This window comes from Pogoniulus pusillus, chromosome 12 (assembly GCF_015220805.1).
Source record: "Pogoniulus pusillus isolate bPogPus1 chromosome 12, bPogPus1.pri, whole genome shotgun sequence".
Classification (NCBI taxonomy): domain Eukaryota; kingdom Metazoa; phylum Chordata; class Aves; order Piciformes; family Lybiidae; genus Pogoniulus; species Pogoniulus pusillus.
The window spans coordinates 26,849,832-26,867,316 of record NC_087275.1 but is presented as its reverse complement, the minus strand read 5'-3'; the positions used below and the strand labels follow the sequence as shown (position 1 = coordinate 26,867,316).

General features: G+C 38.7%; 1 protein-coding gene across 18 annotated transcripts in view; it reads right to left on the bottom strand.

Annotated features, from left to right (window-relative positions):
* Positions 1 to 17,485, bottom strand: part of DMD (dystrophin) — a 1,274,903-nt gene that overhangs the window by 693,999 nt on the left and 563,419 nt on the right. For all 18 annotated transcript variants that reach the window (XM_064151948.1, XM_064151957.1, XM_064151959.1 and 15 more), the window contains 3 exons: positions 8,075 to 8,236; positions 2,612 to 2,722; positions 602 to 775 (listed from right to left, as the gene is read on the bottom strand). In XM_064151948.1, coding sequence (XP_064008018.1) covers positions 602 to 775; positions 2,612 to 2,722; positions 8,075 to 8,236 — 447 coding nt within the window. The remainder of the gene's footprint in view (positions 1 to 601; positions 776 to 2,611; positions 2,723 to 8,074; positions 8,237 to 17,485) is intronic.

Genomic DNA, 17,485 nt, shown 5'->3' with positions numbered 1-17,485 from the left:
AGTTCCTAAAACTTCTGTTGTGTATCTTCATTCAAATCTTTCTCAGAATCTTTTACAAACCCTCCTGAAGAAATCTTGTGTCGTGGGTTGGGGGAGTTGCCCCCCGGGGAGAAGTCGACTCGGCACAACACAAAACCCATCCTTTTTGAAAGTCAGGGAAAGATGAAAATGTATTTTCTTATAGTATAACAATGTAAAGAGAAATAATAACTAGAGAAGGAAGGAAGGAAAAAAAAATACAATAACCTTAAGGGAGATGGGGGAGGGGTCAAGCAGCAGCGAAGCAGCAGAAGCAGCAGTAGCCAAAACAGCAGCCGGGGAAGATAGGCGAAGCTGCAGCAGCAGAAGCCAGCGGGAGAAGGGGCAGAACAAGCTGTGCTTCTAGACATTAAGTTCTTGATGCTCCAATGAAATTATATTAATTTATCTATTGTTGCCATTTATGTGGCCTATCCCTGGAATGTGCATCTCTCCCCTATGTCTGAGCTAGAGGATCAGCTCAAACGGCCACATCTTGATATTGTCATCAAGAACACTTGCAATTTGAACAGCAGAACAGGCAGATAAAACAGATAGTAGGACAGCATCTTTAAATATTCACCATGCAATGATCCAACTGTGATTGCACTGCTTCCTGCTCAATGCTCTTCGTCTCTAGCTTGGGCACCTGCAACTTCACTTCTTCTAAAATCCTTTTACATTCTTGTAGGCGCTGTTCGAAGTTGGCTGGCTTCTGAAAGAGCCGAAACTTCATGGAGACGTCCTGCAGCTTTTTCTGCAAAGTAAGCAGCAGTCAGTGCTCAGCAAATGGGGACTCAAACAAACACTGGAGACAAGTTGAGATGTGTTTCGGAATCCTGTGTGGTTTGGAACTAACACTCTAGCCTAGTTCTAACTTAAAAGCAAAGGGTAGGGAAATTCCACAGCCACAGAGTAGAATCAAAAATAGTAAAAGGTAAGTAAAGCAAGGGATTGGACTCAAAAGAAAAACAATAGATAAATCTGTATCTTCCCATTGGATTGCTGGATTAGGATATCATTTGGTGCACAAACTACTCTTTCTTCCTTCACTCTGGCTGCTGGCTAGTGCCTGTGCATGGCTTCGTTGACGGCTGAGACTCTTGTTATGGCTAAGTAGATAGCAGCAGTGGGGCCTTTTTATTTCTCTCTGGGGGAAAGTTATTCACTTTTCCCTTGTCCAGAGAGGTGGGGGAACAATTCAAGGAGGGATCCTTGTATTGTTTCTGAATTGTAAATACATGTAAATATATTTTGTATGTCGGGAGGGGGAAACAATTCAAGGAGGGGGGGGTCCTTTTCTTGTTTCTGAATTGTAAATACATGTAAATATATTTTGTATACAGGGGAGGGGGAACAATTCAAGGAGAGGGGGTACTGTTATTGTTTCTGAATTGTAAATACATGTAAATATATTTTGTATACAGGGGAGGGGGAACAATTCAAGGTGGGGAGGTCCTTGTATTGATTCTGAATTATAAATACATGTAAATATATTTTGTGTACAGAGGTGGGGGAACAATTCAAGGGAGAGGTTCTTGTATTGTTTCTGAATTGTCAATACATGTAAATATATTTTGTACATATACATTGTATTTTATGCTTCTAGGTTTTAGCTGACTTGTAAATACAGCTTCAATTTGCTTGCAAACCTTCTGAGCTAGCCTGGTGATTTATTCTGGGGGTAATTTTAACCCACCACAAATCCTTACAGTCCATTACCAACTATCTATTTCTTATTTAAAAAAATTAAAACTTGTGGGGAAAATCACAGGCAGCAAAGAATTTTACTCTTCACAGGAGAGCCAGTGACAAAAGAGCCCATCAACTCAACTCAAGAATGGGAGAGATTTTGTGTTTTCCAGTATGCAAAATATTGGGGAATGAGGTGAGAAAAGAGGCTTAATGGCTTGAGCATTTACAATTGGGAGTGGATGTTCATCAGCTCTACCCTGTTGATGCTTCCCTGGAGGTGTTCAGGAAAAGACTGGATGAGGCACTTAGTGCCATGGTCTAGTTGACTGGATAGGGCTGGGTGCTAGGTTGGACTGGATGATCTTGGAGGTCTCTTCCAACCTGGTTGATTCTATGATTCTTGGTATGAGGAGTGAGTCCTCGTGCCAAAGTAGTCTCTCAAAGAAACCCAAATAAATAAGCTGGGCAGTAAGTGGGTCTAGCACAAACTCTAAGATTTAGAGTATAAAATTGATTTCTATTTCAATTTTAAAAAGCAGAACCTAGAGAAAATGAAAGTAATTTGAAGGCAGATAAATGTATGACAAGCATGGATTTTAATTTCACAACTTTCATAATTTTTGTGTATTAGTGATATTTCTTGCTCACATGATCCTTACCTCAAGGGAAGAGGAAATAATTAAAAATAAATCAAAAAAGGGCATTTTAATTATCTGCTTGAACAGGAACATGAGCAGTGAGAAGTTATGGCTGGTATGCCTTACCCACTCTAACTTTGTGTCTAGAAAAGAGCAGCAAAACCAGAAGAGATACTTCAAGAACACTTCATACTACACCACTACTCATACTGTTTGTTTGCATGAGTGAAAGAAAAATGAAGGACATAAAATTCACATACCTGTGCCACATCAATTTGGGAAAGGACTCTTTTGGCAGCATCTTTACCCCGGTTTCGTTTCTTCATTTCTTCCAAACTAATCTCATGGCTTGTTAACTCAGATTGCATTTTCTGTTGGAATACCAAGACAACGATCAGCAGGGTTTGCAGAAAACATGTGTGTTGTTAATATTATTTGTAACTGGTGATTTTGAAACGTATTAGACAGAAGCACTACACTATATACCAGATCACTAAAGGAAAATATTGAGACAATTACTTGTTTACAAGTTCATTTCTCTTGATCATACTAAACCCTTCTTCTCCTGCAGAAACCTATGGAACTCTGGCATTTTCACACAAATTATATTGTCTTGCTAAGGAAATTGTGGTTAGATTGTAGGCAGGAAAAAAAAAAATCTTTCTGTGAATCTCTGATTCTTGACATCTTAGAAGTTAGAACTGTATATACCATGGAGAAGCAAATCTAAATGTTAGAAAAAAATATACTCTATTACATCCAGCCTCTACAACTGTTTGCTTTTGCACCTCATCAATTAACCAATTCTTGGTTGTATTATCCAGTTTACGTTGTTCAACCTCAGAGTCACTCTGGAAAGCATTTCATTGGACATTTCTTATCTAAGTAGGTCAGAATAGCACAGCATGGAAAAGTGAAATATTTAAGCAATTGGGTATTTTGGGGCATTGCATGGAGATTGCTCTATCTTACTCTTTTTAAACTGCTCCACAGGAGAGAGATGAAACATCACCTGCTCTGACATCAATATGCATAACTGGAGAACACATTAGAGGGAAGCTTAGAAGAAAAGTTAGTAAGGTTTGCAGCAGGAGGTTTTTTTTTTACATGTATTTTTCACAGCTGCTCACAGCCAAAAAGATTAGGCCAACCCTGAACATATATAAACACATTTAAAACAACTGCCTACAATGAATGTTTTAATTCAGTTTTGACACAAAAAATTACTTTTCTTTGGGTCCATTTTGACTTAGGAATTTATTACATCTACTTCCCTTAAACACCCACAAGTAGACATTAATTTTCTTTTTCCATTTCTACTATTTCCATCTCTGGTTTTCTTAGTGGCCTGTGCCTACTTTGGCTTTTAATAAAAAGTAAAAACCACCTTCATTTAATGTCTAGGACATCACAATATAATGCAGTTATGCAAATAATATATACTACTGTGAATATATTATTGTGTCCTATAGGTTAGGGATTCTTATTTTCCACCACTAGTATTTTTTTCAGGTAGTTTACTAGTTTGCAAAACTTCCCCTAGTTTGGAGGACACTAAGAAGTAAACATGCTGCTACCTTCTCACAGATACTTTTAAGCAAGCCAAGCTATATAGACTCTGATATACAAAATAAGCTGAGCAGTGATACTATCCTTTACTATATCAATATTTATCTGTCCGTGTTCTACATTCTCCAATAAACTACATCAAGACATAGTAATTTGAGGCAGAATACTGTTTAATTCCCAAGAACTGAAAATTATATGGCCAGAGTAGTGAATCTTGCATCAGTGAGCAGTGAGATTTGAAGAGAAGGCTTATTACATAACCCTAAGATTTTCCATTATCTGTTCTAGCAAAAAAAGGTCGAAATTTCCCTAGAACATCACTTTCCTGCTATGGATTCCATGAAAATCTACTGACAAAATGTTCTGGAATTGACAGCCACTCTATGAGCTCTGGCTCAAGGTAATGATGTTGGTGATTATGAGATGATTCAGGCAAAATGGTGAACTTGAATCTACTCTCTTTTTTGTTTGGTTGGTTAGTTGGTTTGAGTTTTTTTTGTTTGTGGGGGTTTGTTTGTTTTGTAAGTTAATTAAGAACTCAAATTATACCAAATTGTCTTGGCAGTTAATGAGTCCTTCACATAACTCTTACACCAAAATTGCCTGGATATTAATTTGCAGATTTGGCTCTCTTGAATTGCAGAAAACAGCTTGAGAGGTCTTGGCTTTTCTGATCTGTATTTCTCTAAATGCTACTGAGCAAGCCTAAGAGCTCTAAAAAAATTACACTCAATTGGAAGCAATTTTTGCTTACTTTTGCCATTGCTATCAATGTCTATGGAGTCATATCTCAGCCATATATATGAAGAAAATAATACATTTAGAGAACATTCTACTAAGTTCATCTTTCCAAATGGCCAGATCATGATCGTAGCAGACATGAAAACCATATCTGAAACAATTTCTGAACTGCTGGTGGTTTGAAAACTCTGAAATGATAAATACCAGCAGATTAGAAAAATGAAGCTGAAGTGCTCATCTTTAAGAGCACTGATGCCACACTTTAAAAGCCCATGATGTCACACTTCTGAAAAAAAGATGAAAAGCAAATAACAGATACAGATGATGCCAACAGCAGGGATGATATACAGATAAGTCTCAACAAGAACAGGATACTTAGTTTTGGACTCCACTCTTTAAGAAAAGTTTGCTGAAGTGTCCAGCTGAGAAAAGTAAATCATCAGAGAGTAGAAACATGATTGACAGTGCAAGACTGATAAAGTTGTACATAACAAATCTAGTTTGTGTCATTAGAAGTTAATGCAATGTTCAGATGCTGTGGAGATATGTAGGATGTGTATTGAAACCTGTGTGGGTATTCACACTAAATACCTAACAAAATGAAAGCTCATATTTTTATACAGCAAAGGTAATTTCCAACGTGAATGATTCTATGATAATGTTTATCAGGTATTTTCTCTTGGAGCAATGATCTGCACATGGCTGTAAAAACACTTTTTCACCATTACCAGCAGAGAACTAAATGTAAGCACCTTTAACATTAGTGATTTTGCTAACTAGACAACTGTGAATTCTTTGTCCCAAAATATTAATCTGAAGGCAACAAAGCTTGGCATTATCCTGGTCAAGTCACACATTGCACAAACAATCTGCTATTATATAATCACATTAACCTGGGTTTTGAACACAGCACAGTGATAGTTTAAAACCAGTTTAATGACCAACTTAAGAAATATCTGGCTCTTCTCAGAAACACAGTGTTTTCATTTATTCTCCACATAGCATTGTACTTAAGTCTACAGACAGAACAGTAGACAAGTGATTTATCACATGCAGATAACAAGTGAAAAAGGGGTATTTTCTGTCCCTTAATACAAAAACCTGCATGTAACCACTCAGACCAAACACAGGCACTAAGTGGAGATTTTCTTTCCCAAGAGAATTTAACAGCAATGCTACAAATAGTTATCTGAAAAATGTTTTGTCATATAAACATAACATTTTCAGTACAGATTCATTTTCCTCCTGCCACTTAAAGACCACTTTGAAATAGGCATGTGGCAAGTCCTTGTGACAGTAATTTCATTCCCTGTATTTTCTTCATGTACTTAGAGAAATTAAGGAGATGTCAGCATGCAAATAAACAAACTTTCCTTCTGCAACACTGTTTTATACTTTACAGGATTTCAACTTTATTTCATCAATACGCCTTGGGTTATGGCAGCTCTCAGGCATTAAGTTCTCAGTGCCACATGGTGGAGTAAGAAGCAAACAGAATCTACACACGAAGAAATGATCCAAAGGAGAAGTTGAACAGCACATGCTTAGCTGCTTTTTCTTTCTCGTAACTTTTGGAATAAAATGAACTGATCATTGCAATTGAAAAGAGAAAGTAAGAACAATTTTACTGTCTGAGATTCATTTACAACCAGTTGAACCAAAGATTATTATGCATTTGAATTTTTGAAGCTAACACATGAAGCTCCCAAACCCTCTATAGCTTTTTGATTATAAATTCTCCCAGAAGTTTTTCTTTCTCAGAAAGGCAACAACTTTTGCTGAATGGTTTGCTACATCCCTCAGCATAAAGTGATCCCTCCACAGAACACAACATTATTGACTGAAAGATTCCCGTTCCATCTGTGCAGACACTTTGGGAGGATCTTATATGAACAAACAACTTTCAGTTCAACTAAAGATCTATGCCAGAAGCAGCTCCACAGGAACCATTCAGTGTGTGCCTATTCTACCAACAGCTGACATGGTTATTCACTAAAAGAATTACTCTATATATTTGCCCATAGAATAATAGAACCAACCAGATTGGAAGAGACCTCCAAGATCATTGAGTCCAACCTATCCCTCAGCCCTGTCCAATCACCTAAACCATGGCACTGAGTGCCTCATCCAGTCTTTTCTGGAACACCTCCAGAGACAGCAACTCTACCACCTCCCTGGGCAGCCCATTCCAATGGCAAATCACTTTGTGAAGAATTTCCTCCTAACATCCAGACCATACCTCCCCTGGCACAACTTGAGACTGTGTCCACTTGTTCTGTTGCTGGTTGCCTGGCAGAAGAGACTGACTCTCACCAGGCTACAACCTCCCTTTAGGTAGTTGTGGACAGCAAGGAGGTCACTTCTGAGTCTCCTCTTCTCCAGGCTGAACAACCCCAGCTCCCTCAGCCTCTCCTCATGTAAAAGTGATTGTTTATTCCCTTTCCCTACAAGAACTTCATGACTGAACTTCAGATAACTTCAATATTTGCATTAAATCTGTTCAGCTGTTAATTAAGCTTTTTTTTTTTTTTCCATTTAGTCCCACTGGAATCTTAAAATAAAACATGAAAGGGAAAAACTCAGCAGCCTTTATGCTGTTTTTTTTTTACAGTGGGTATAGTATAATCAGGTGAACTTGACATCAGATGATAAAATCTCAAGAGCAAAATCAAGTTCTGTGAAAGCACAGAGCTGAATTTTTCCCATGAAAGTGTGCTAATTAAGGTTGGTTGAGTTTTGTGCTGCCTCAGTTGTTAAGTTCTGAATTACTTCCTTTTACACAGTCGATCATTGTCAATATTGTACCTGACAATGCATGTAAATCAGATACATCCATAGGATATATGAGGTGGCTAAAATATAAGGATCCAAATACATCAGAAAAAAAAGGTACAATTTCATATCACATTTTTCTTACATATTAGAGTTATATACTTACAAGATGAGAAATTGAACTGACAGATTTTTAACTAATGCTGATTTGTATCATATTTCATTAAAAACAAACAAACAAAGCCCAAAAAAAACCCCCCAAACCCAATGAAGCAGCAACAAGAAAGCAAACTTCTGGGTTTTTTTCTGTTAGAAAAACACTAATTTAAGAGTCAGCTGACAGCTAACATAGGTTAGGATTCAAAATGCCACACTGTTTGTCATTTTAAAATTACTGCATGGCCTTCCAAGACATTTATAGTTCTTTATATCCTCGAGACAGGTACATAATATGAAAATATGACTTTATTAGAAGATTAGTTTGAACTTCTCAAAATAATGTTACTTAAAACTTACTTGCACTTCCATACTATACCGTGTTACAAATCCTTGCTGCTGCTATTAATATCAGGGCAATCAAATACTCTTTGGTTGATAGAGAAGACCAGTAAGGACATCAGTTCAACCTGTGTGTGACTTACCTGTGCTTCCTGAGGGAGCTGTGCTGCATCAGCTCTGTCTGCAATGTAGGCTGTTAGCTGTTTGTCAATAGCAGCAAGAGACTCTTGGATTAAACGAAGGGTTTTGTCAGTCTCCTGGGCAGATTGAATACTCTGTTCAAGACTCTTTTGTCTTCTCACAGCCTAAAAACAATGACAATATTATCAATATCCACAGTAATCATACGTATAATGCATTTCTTTCCCACACATTTTTTTTTCCAAAAGAAATACAGGCTAAGAATGGAAAATAGTAGTCCTGACTTGTGCTCATCCACCTTTTTGTACGATAAGTTGCGCATCTTTTTGCCACTCATTTGGTTCTTTTCAGCAAGAAACAAACAAACCAAACCCCAGACTGCACAAACAACTTCTAAAAATGCTGGGCCCTGAAAAACCAATGCATGCATTGAAGATTTCTATGTAGAGTAGAAGTTGGCACCGCTGCATAATAGAGGCACGCTGATAGTGGTGTCTTTCATTCTGAGGTGCAGTGTGGTCCTCTTGATCTTATTATATAATTCAGGAGATTTTGTTTAGTGTGAGTAGGGTTGCTGTCATCACAATCCCATCCAAGACAATCCACTTTAGTAAGTGAGAGGGATAAAGACTCTCTTGAGAAAGAGCTCTCTTGCATGCATTATAAATAGCTGTCTGGAACAGAGGCACTACCTACTCTGAAAAAAAACACAACAAAACACAGAGGTGGATCCTTGGTGCCTGTGGACTCAACCAATCTATTATCACTCTAACCACAGGAAGTTAACTCTTGACTCTACTGCACCATCACTGCCATGGCAGACTGTCTACTACCACCTGTAATACATTCCTTTTTTTTTTTTTTTTTGAGAAGGATACTTTCCTTTACAAGAAGCTCATTTGATGGTTTACCAGATCAGAACAATAAATTCCCCTTATCATAGAATCAGTCAGGGTTGGAAGGGACCACAAGGATCATCTAGCTCCAACCCCCCTGCTGTGGGCAGGGACACCTCATCCAGCCTGGCCTTAAACACCTCCACTACTCTCTCATGTTGAGCTTCTAGTCCACCAGCACCCCCAAGTCCCTCTCCTCAGGGCTGCTCTCCAGCCAGTCATTGCCCAGCCTCTATTTGTGCTTGGGATTGCCTCAACCCAAACACAGGACCTTGCACTCGATTTTGAAGATGTTTTCCAACCACAGTGATTCTGCAATTCTGTGATCTCCATTGTGCCAGGGGAAAAAACAAAGCCATGAAGAATATTCTAGATCCCTAAAGAGTATTTGGGGTAAAAGAGAAATCAGGCCATGGGGTTTGTTTTGCACAGAGCTCTCTGGTGAGCCATGGGAGGACTTGCTTATGGATTTCCTGATTCATGGCACCATAGATTTTGAACTGGCTATTGTCATGAGTGGAAGATTTGTCATAAACAGACTATCTTTAATTATTATTTTTAACAGATCAACATGGTATTTAGCAGGTAATAAAAAAATATATGGTCCTTCTTCCATCTGTCACTATGTCCACCCGCAGACTCGTATTTTACTTAGGCTACAGCTTCTGCCTAGCAGAGGAGCTTCTGCTTTACACAAAGCACGTAACAATTACCAACCATTTCAAATGCAAAACAGCTTTTCTCTGTACTAGTCCAGCCATACTGCTGACCACAGTGACCAAAGAATAAAGTGACTGAATTTCTTTGACATAAATCCAAGGAGAAGGGAGAAAGCAAACACTCTAAATAACATTGCCATTTTTCAAGTCAAATAATCCTTTCTCTCTTTGGTGAGCCCGTTATACTTTAATTTGGTTTCATACCTATTATGAAATTCTTGCCTTGAACAAAAATATCTCTCAGCAACTCAGTGAGACTATTTGATATATCTGTACCTTCTGCACAGAGCTCAGAAGTTTTATGGAGCTTCACATTTTACAAATGAAAAAGATTATTTCTTGTGAGCATCCGTGCTAGCTGTTTGACTGAGTTAAAGGACAGGGATCCAGCCAGTATTTGCTATATTTATGTTTGTAAGCAGCTTTGCACTATTTCAAACCAGCTGATCATATAATCTTTTATCACTGCCAGTTCCAGGAACCTTCTGTGGAACTGAGCAGCTTTACATACTAAATCCATGCTGTCAGTCTAAACGAAAGCACCTGAGCCACTACAACGTTATTACCCTATCAAATGAAGTGTTAAAACAGTGTAACTTCACCGTACAGGACTAAGGCTTGCTGCTTAAATGACTTTTACATTTGTTTGAGTTGAGATTTTGTATTAAACAGTTCTCAGACTGTTCAAAGAAGTGGGGTTAAAAATCACAGCTTCCATTTAATCTAATGGGCAATTGTAAGACTGTCTAAGGTACAGCCACGCTCTACCTTTCTATTTGCATCACTATAGAGTAGATAGACATATGAGATCAGAAACAGAATAAACAGCTGTCTGCAGCCCAAGGATAAAGGCATCATCCTGGAAGCACAGAAGAAAATTCCTCTAGCTTTACTGATCTCTGTAGACAACTGGTCAGACTAACTTATATGCTAATGTTCGAATAGCTCACCATTTATAATAAGACACCAAGAAAGTTATGTTCCTATTAGTCATTAAAACAAGCTCCCAAACTTTCTGAAGAATTCCATCTATTAGACACAAATTTATTGTTAAATCCTTCTGAAAAAATACATTTATAGCAATACTTGATGCTTTGAACCTCTGTTAAATGCTGAGCCATGCTAACTACTGTTTGCAGCTAGGCACTTGCTTATGTATAGTAAAATTTGCTACCAGTCTCAGGAGCAGTCTGCATGCATGCAATAAAATGATTATGAGTATGTGGAAATTCACAAAAAGTCTTAGAGTTGTACAACAAATATGTGGTGAGTGAAAAATTATCATCTCTGTGCTGATATCAGCAGAAAATATGTGCATCACAATCCTATTCTAGAATACAACTGCAAAAATTCAAACATTCCCAAATTCATAAATACTAAAGCAGATAAAGTTAAGAATTACAACAAATACTTCCCTGAGTGCAGCTGAATTTTTGGGGCTGGATTTCAAATGAACATGAAGTCAGATAAATACATATGCATGCTTGCATTATCTTTATGAATGGGCTGCTCAGGGAGGCGGTGGAGTCACCAGCCCATTCATAAAGGTTGGAAGAGGTTGGAAGAGACCTCCAAGATCATCCAGTCCAACCTATTGCCCAGCCCTATCCAGTCATCTAGACCATGGCACTAAGTGCCTCAGCCAGACTTTTCCTGAACACTCCCAGGGATGGTGACTCCATCACCTCCCTGGGCAGCCCATTCCAATGCCAATCACTCTCTCTGGCAACAACTTCCTCCTAACATCCAGACTAGACTCCCCTGGCACAACTTGAGACTGTGTCCCCTTGTTCTGCTGTTGGTTGCCTGGCAGAAGAGACCAACCCCCACCTGGCTACATCCTCCCTTCAGGTAGTTGTAGACAGCAATGAGGTCACCCCTGAGACTCCTCTTCTCCAGGCTAAACACACCCAGCTCCTTCAGCCTCTCCTCACAGAGCTGTGTTCCAGGCCCCTCACCAGCTTTTTTGCCCTTCTCTAGACACATTCCAGCATCTCAGCATCTCTCTTGAATTGAGGAGCCCAGAACTGCACACAGTACTCAAGGTGTGGCCTGACCAGTGCTGAGTACAGGGGAAGAATAACCTCCTTTGTCCTACTGGCCACATGTTGAAACTTGAAATCATATTTGTTTCTAGTTCCCAACATATATTTGTATACATATTTATTTTATATAAGCATATAGAGATACAGCATATGATATGACATGATATGAAGTGAGAGAATATGATATAGTATAATATAACATAATATAGCATAATGAAATATTAAAATATTTTAGCTTATCATGTTTCATTTTGGGTATTTTGCTGGTTCTGTTTTTGCTTTCCTCTGAAAGATTAAGATTTCTTTATTCCTCTGTGGAAGAAACAGTTTGACATCACAGTATGTAAACGTGTCTGAGGACATAACAGGGAGCTCTAGCTCTGCTATCAGATCCTAGTTAATAAAGCTGAAAGCTTTGGTCTCTAAAGAGAAGTGTCTGACAGTTAATTGCTAAATAGGAAATCTCAGGAAAATAAGCAACTCTTTAATTATTTTTGAGCCAGTGAAATGTTGACAGCTGTCAAGGAAAACAAAAACAAAAGAACAAAGTCTGCTGTTAGAATCTATTAGAATGAAAGACAGCAGAAAAAGTATTTGTAGGCTGATTTTTAAAATTAAAATCTCTACAGATTTTTGTAGATTTTTAGTGATTTTTTATGGTTAAAAATAAGATTCAAATTTTATGATATGTGGCACTGCATAAATCTGTTTACAGCTCAACAAAGATCAATGGCAAATGCAGGAAAAGGCAACAGCTCAGATTCTTCATATCTAATGTTATTTTAAGGGAAAAGCTGCACTGAGAGGCAGGAAAGCTGGAGATGTTCAAACAGTTGCTTATGACTACTTCTCATTCTTTGATGTTGAATGTTATAAAGCTATAATTATAGACATTGCTGCTTTTTTTTGCTTCGAGGAATACATTTCATGTGTTTAATGACATTAGTCACACACACACTTATTAAGAAGTTGCTTAGTTTTATGGTTAAAATCATATAGAGTTTTGTTTCTGAGGCAACACTCAGTAGTTGTGCTATGGGAGAAAACCCCAAACCTTTATAATGATAGTGATTTTACTACAGGGTACAGCTATTTAAAATGCAAAAGAATATTAATAGATTAGCTTATAAATGAAAGCTCATGGAAAGGAGTCTGTTAAGAAAGGCAGAAGTAGTATAGTTATTTTCCTTCTTTCAGCTACAATCTAACTATTCAGAAATGTTATTGCAGGGTGAAAGAAAAAAGTGAGAATTTAGAAAACTTTAAAATTCCTTAAGTTGTTTAAGTTACTTGAAAATTCAATCCTTGGTCTTATAATGTAACATTGAATCACAGAATGAATTGGGTTGGAAGGGACCTCCAAAGGTCATCTAGTCCACCCCCTCTGCAGGCAGCAGGAACATTCTCCACTAGATCTGGCTGCTCTGAGTTTTATTGATCCTTACCTTGAATATCTCCAGGGATGGGGCCCCAACTACCTCCCTGGGCAACCTGTTTCAGTGCTCCATCACCCTGTCTTTTATATACACATTTATCTGCCTTTCTTTAGGAATTTTCTTTAGGGGAGGTGGACTCAATGATCTCCTTGAGTTCCTCCCAACCCCTAACAACCTAGAATCATAGAATCAACCCAGGTTGGAAGAGACCTCCAAGATCATCCAGTCCAACCTTGCACCCAGCCCTATCCACTCATGGCACTAAGTGCCTCATCCAGTCTTTTCTTGAACACCTCCAGGGATGGTGACTCCACCACCTCCCTGGGCAGCCCATTCCAATGCCAATCACTCTCTCTGGGAAGAACTTCCTCCTAACATCCAGCCTATACTTTCTTTCCCTGGCACAACTTGAGACTGTGTCCTCTTGTTCTATTGCTGGTTGCCTGTGAGCTATTACTAAGTGATCTGGTTTTCCAGGGAACATTTTTTAGCAGGAGGAAGCTATTTATTTACAACAAGGTTTGATTCCTGTCTCTGTCCCCCGGTTAACAGTGTGCACACATAGAATGGTCCTGGATGAGCTGTGCTGTGTAAGAGGGAAGAGAGATAAACACAGAAGTCATAGAGTCACACAGAATGGTAGGGTTTGGAAGGGACCCCTGGGGGTCACTGAGCCCGATCCCTCCTGCCAAAGGGGAGGTTCACCTAGAAGAGGTCACACAGGAACACACACGGTCAGGTTTTGAATGTCTCCAGAGATGGTCCTGAATCAAATTGTTAATGTGTTAATTACTTTTTGCCTGGATTCAGTGGATTGGTGTTTAGACTCAAACTAGAAACACATTTTCAAGCAGTCAAGGCATTCATTTTGGGGGCAGGATTTTTTAATACTCTCCAAGCTAGAAGCAATTCTTTTGCATATTCTAGTAATAGTTCACATTGGTTTTAAAGGAGCTACAAATATTTGTCCTTTCAGTCATAAAATTATATGAATCTTTAATCAGCTGTATTCCCAAACAATAAACAATACCAAGGAGGATATTTTTATGTCTTTTAGGTTATTACTGTAGACAGCTAGTGCCTCAGAATGTGTAAAACAGCTCTCTTAACAGCCTTCAAAGCAATGACATGGAGATGGAGCACTAAACACTCTTTCTCCTCTTGAGGAAAAAAAAGGAAATCAAAAGATGAATGTGTGCTCTTTGAATGAAACAGAGAGTAATCTTGAGGGGAGCTCTAAAAGAAGTTAAGAGAGTCCCCAAGAATTGAATCTAGTGTAAAGCCCATCTGAACAATAATATTTTGTACATTTTTTTTCCCAAGCATAGGCTCAAGAATATGTAGCTGACATTTCTGAAGTTTGCTGGACAAGATATGAATCACATTTGACATTATAGGAGATGATGGCAACCAGGATTATTAGCTTGAAGTTCTTCAGGCAACATTGTTTTTTTCAGATCCAATATATAGAGTTGTAAGTGAATCAGTCCTTGAAAAGCAGAGATAGGTTGTATGTTGCTTATCAATCAGGTCCAGATGCTCAAAAGCTAACTAAACACACTCAGTCTTTGTTAACTAAAGAAGATAAGGCATACAAACATAAAGCCATTATCTGCCTTTTAAAATGATTCTCTATTTCACTAGTAATGCTCTATTGTCTTGCAGTATCAATCAGTGGTTTGCTCTGCCTCCTCTGTTAGTAGTGAATACATATTTCATGTGCCAGTTTCTGCCCACATGAGCTTGCTGTCTTTGTAATTACCTGTTCCATTATTAAAATAAAAGGGAATAACCATATTAGGATAGGCTATTAGGCTGTCTGAAGTAGAAGTGACCTTGAACACAAGTTGAGGAGTGTGATGTGCCTGCACTGTATTTTTATGCAAAGAGAGTGTGTGCTGTTTGCATTTCAACAGGGCTGCACAAACAGCACAGTGTCAGTTACTTATGAAAAGAAAAAAAAAAGGTATCTAAGACCACTGGAAACATTAATAAAGCATTTTGTGGTAGAAAATACACAGTAAAGAGATAGTGTGACCAAGTCACTTGTGAGTGAAATAATTGCACTACAGCTTTTATATTCATATACAGATCTCACCATCAATATTTGATTAGAGAATATTAGATCAGTCTTTCAAAGAAGGGAGAGGTGGCTTCCCTTTCCTGCTTTTTGTCTGCATTTAAATCCAATTGGAAAACAGCAAATGCATTTCTACTTTTATTTTTTTTTTTTGCTTACATGCCCATTGTATAAATTGTCTCCAGAGTTTTTTGCTTATATCCTGGTGCAAATTCTCTCCAGAATTTGATGCTGTCTTTTCTACATTTAACCCTTGCACCTGGCATTTAAATTAGTTTCAAATTAGTAGCCATTGTGAAGACTGAACTGTATTTATCCATCACTGAGCAAGGCTACTTCAAAGTCCTGTTTTCACACGGGACTCCCCTACATTGGTCAGTTTCATGACTCAGCTTGACAGGTGCTGGACCATCTCTTTAAACTAGACTATCATCCAGAAAGGTTTGGCCAGGTGATCCTTGTGATCCCTTCCAAGCTGACATTTTATGATGCTGAGTGATAAATACTACCAGTTTCCTCTTCTAAGTTAGAGAAGAAAAGAAAATAGCAGACACCAGGAAGCAGAATTCTAGGGAATACATCTGCTTTAAAAGAGAAGTCAGATGTGAAAATAAATAAATAAATACAAAGCAGGAATGTACAGAAAGCTATGTTTAGCTTTTTGTTGTGACACAGTCCAGCAATATGGCACTGCCCAGCATTATGTTGATGCTTTCACTGCAACAGAAATACTGCCACATAGTTAGCAGAGGGAACCAGGCACTTTCTCTCCCCATCCTTCAAGTTTAAACTCAGAACATCTGAGGACACTTCCTTAATTTTTTATTATGGTGTTTTTGCAGTTTGGTTGTAGATGTTTTGAAGAACAACTACATTCTCAGCACCATGGAAGAAGCAAAAGTCTTATCACAATCATGGTAGATAGTTATCAGAGGTGTTTTCTGCAAACCTCTCTTGATATAACCCCACAATCATTGAAATTTACTGTCTTGGGAGCTCATCTTTGAACGTGTTTTGGTTACAATTATACAGAGGGTTTGTGTGTCTTTCATTTGGTCTTTCCTTAATAGTTTCTGAATTCAGCAAGCACTGAGCTGACATCTTGCTTATACTACTCTTCAGAAGTCCAAGATACTCCTTATGAAGAGTAACAGTCAGAACAAAAGTCACAATTTCCTATATGAAGTCAGTTCTGCATGGGTATCTTTTTTGATGCATTTGTGCTGAATCCTTCCATATCTTACTTGCCTTATTACTCTATCCTGTAAGACTGGTCTGCATTTACTTAGTCCATTCCCATCTCAGTAGTAATTGAGACTTTCCTTATGCATCCTTTGAACTGTCTTAAAATTACAAGGTGAATTCTGTTCATTCCTGCCACTATGTCCACTATGTGGCAGGAATGAACAGAACATGAGCCACCAGCGTGCATTTGCAGCCCAGAAAGCCAACCGTATCCTGGGCTGCAGCAAAAGAAGAGTGCCCAGAATGTCAAGGGAGGTGATTCTCCCCCTGTACTCCACTCTGGTGAGACTCCACCTGAAGTAGTGTGCCCAGTTCTGGAGCCCCTATTACAAGACAGATATAGCCATGCTGGACTGTGTCCAGAGAAGGGCCACAAGGAGGATCAGAGGGCTGGAGCACCTCTCCTAAGAGGACAGACTGAGAGAGTTGGGCCTGTACAGTCTGGAGAAAGAGAAGGCTCTGAGGAGACCCTACTGTGGCCTTCCAGTATCCAAAGGGGGCCTGTAAGAAAGCTGAGGATGTCAGTGATAGGACTAGGAGGGATGGAGCAAAACTAGAAGCGTGTAGATTCAGATTGGATGTTAGGAAGAAGTTCTTCACCATGAGGGTGGTGAGACACTGGAACAGGTTGCCCAGGGATGCAGTGAAAGCCCCATCCCTGGAGGTCTTTAAGGCCAGGCTAGATGAGGCTCTAAGCATCCTGATCTAGTGTGAGGTGTTCCTGCCTGTAGCAGGCAATTTGGAACTAGATGATCTTTGAGATTCCTTCCAGCCCTGACAACTCTACGATTCTAGGATTATACATTGCACAGCCCCTTTGATTATCAGTGTGCACACAAAAATATGTTAAATAAACTCCTAGTGTTAAAAATAAATATTAATGCACAGATATCAAAGTTTTGAACTGATTTACCAACCAAAAAAGTATACTGGCCCACTAGTGGAATTTGTCAAAGAAGTAGCAACATTTTCTTCACGGGGTCTGCAGCAAA